This window comes from Echinococcus granulosus, assembly GCF_000524195.1.
Source record: "Echinococcus granulosus chromosome Unknown EG_S00463, whole genome shotgun sequence".
Lineage (NCBI taxonomy): Eukaryota > Metazoa > Platyhelminthes > Cestoda > Cyclophyllidea > Taeniidae > Echinococcus > Echinococcus granulosus.
In genome coordinates this window covers 2,259-3,562 of record NW_020170842.1, presented here as the reverse complement: position 1 = coordinate 3,562, position 1,304 = coordinate 2,259, and the positions used below count along the sequence as shown (strand labels likewise).

The 1,304-nt window shown below is 42.7% G+C and overlaps 1 protein-coding gene across 1 annotated transcript in view; it reads right to left on the bottom strand. All coding sequences in view use genetic code 11, as the record gives it.

Annotated features, from left to right (window-relative positions):
• EGR_11183 (hypothetical protein) overlaps window positions 1-170 on the bottom strand; it is a gene marked incomplete at both ends in the record, with an annotated part of 1,244 nt that extends 1,074 nt beyond the window's left edge. The window contains one exon of the mRNA XM_024500430.1: window positions 49-170. Within this exon, the coding sequence (XP_024345156.1) occupies window positions 49-170 (122 nt within the window). The remainder of the gene's footprint in view (window positions 1-48) is intronic.
• Window positions 171-1,304: the final 1,134 nt, after the last annotated feature.

Here is a 1,304-nt window from a genome sequence, read left to right as displayed (position 1 = left end):
AGCTGCTGCACACATTGATAACAAAAGAGCACTTACTACTTTCCTCACATGCCACATATCAAGTCATCCGACTGCCCAGCTTCAGGAGATGGCTGCATGCATAAATTCTGACTGACATCAACGGTTAGTGTGGCGCTGCGAAATACATAGCCTTCATCTTCACTCCTCATTGGTTGGCCTACGCCGTTAGTTCATTCCCGATTAGTGTAGTTAATTGGCTCGACTGAAGTTGCACAAGCCACATGAATGTGAGTGGCTCGAATTGGCTGACTTGCATTCACCAAAGCATCCACTCATCCTTCTTCTTGCATCACAACACCACAGCTGAATGTGTGGGTGGGTGGATAACATTTCGGCACTGTTATTTTGTGACGCCTTATGTTACGATGTTATGTAAGTGGTAGCGGCTCATCAGCTAGAGGACTTGCGAGCATTCTATGAGTAAAATAACTTGTAACATATGAAGAAAATAGCCTTAGCAAGTATTACACCTTCCAAGTTACAAGGGTATCACAGGATTCGGAACAGAGGTAAAATTACAGAGGCGAAAGTGCTTGTTTACAGAAGACAGGGAGACAGTAACTGCATTTCAATCCGATAATATCAAGTCTTCGGTACATTGGTGGTTGGTGGTTTCATTGACCTGCCTTAGGAGTGACGACTTGAGCTCCCCCAACAAAGAAGTGCCTTCGTAATGGCTCTCCACTGACGACTTATAGAGATCCTCCTGACATTGCTTCACAGTTTGTGAGAAAGAGAAAAGAGAAGGTAGAAAGCGTGGCCTGTAGGCTTGTTTGAAGTGAACAAAATAAACTGTAAACGAACACCTTTTAATGACATGACGTGTTCGAATAGCACGGGCATCACGTGAATTTGGTAGGTGATCTGCCATGTCATTATCGACCTTCTCCCCCAACTAATACTACATGTGACTGCCACATGACATACATGGACACTAACAAACATTCCAAATTAAGTATTTAGGAGAGCTAGAAAACGTTCGAAGAGGAAATTCATATGGTAGTTCTTAAGTGCCATAATTGGCTTAGAGGTGAATAGTGACACCTCTTTCAGGTATTATCAGGATAGTCACTGGCAAAACAAATAGGAATGTGGAGCTATTTTACATTAAGTTTGCAAGGAGATGTACACTTTTGAGTTCACATCAGCTTTACGCAGTATACTGTTACTGAACTTGTGATAAAATGCAAATGAATTTGCTGTCATGCCATCTGCTCTGTCAGTGAAGGATGTGGGGAATCGTAATTACGTGCCAGCATATGGTAGCATGTCACTGCATGAGG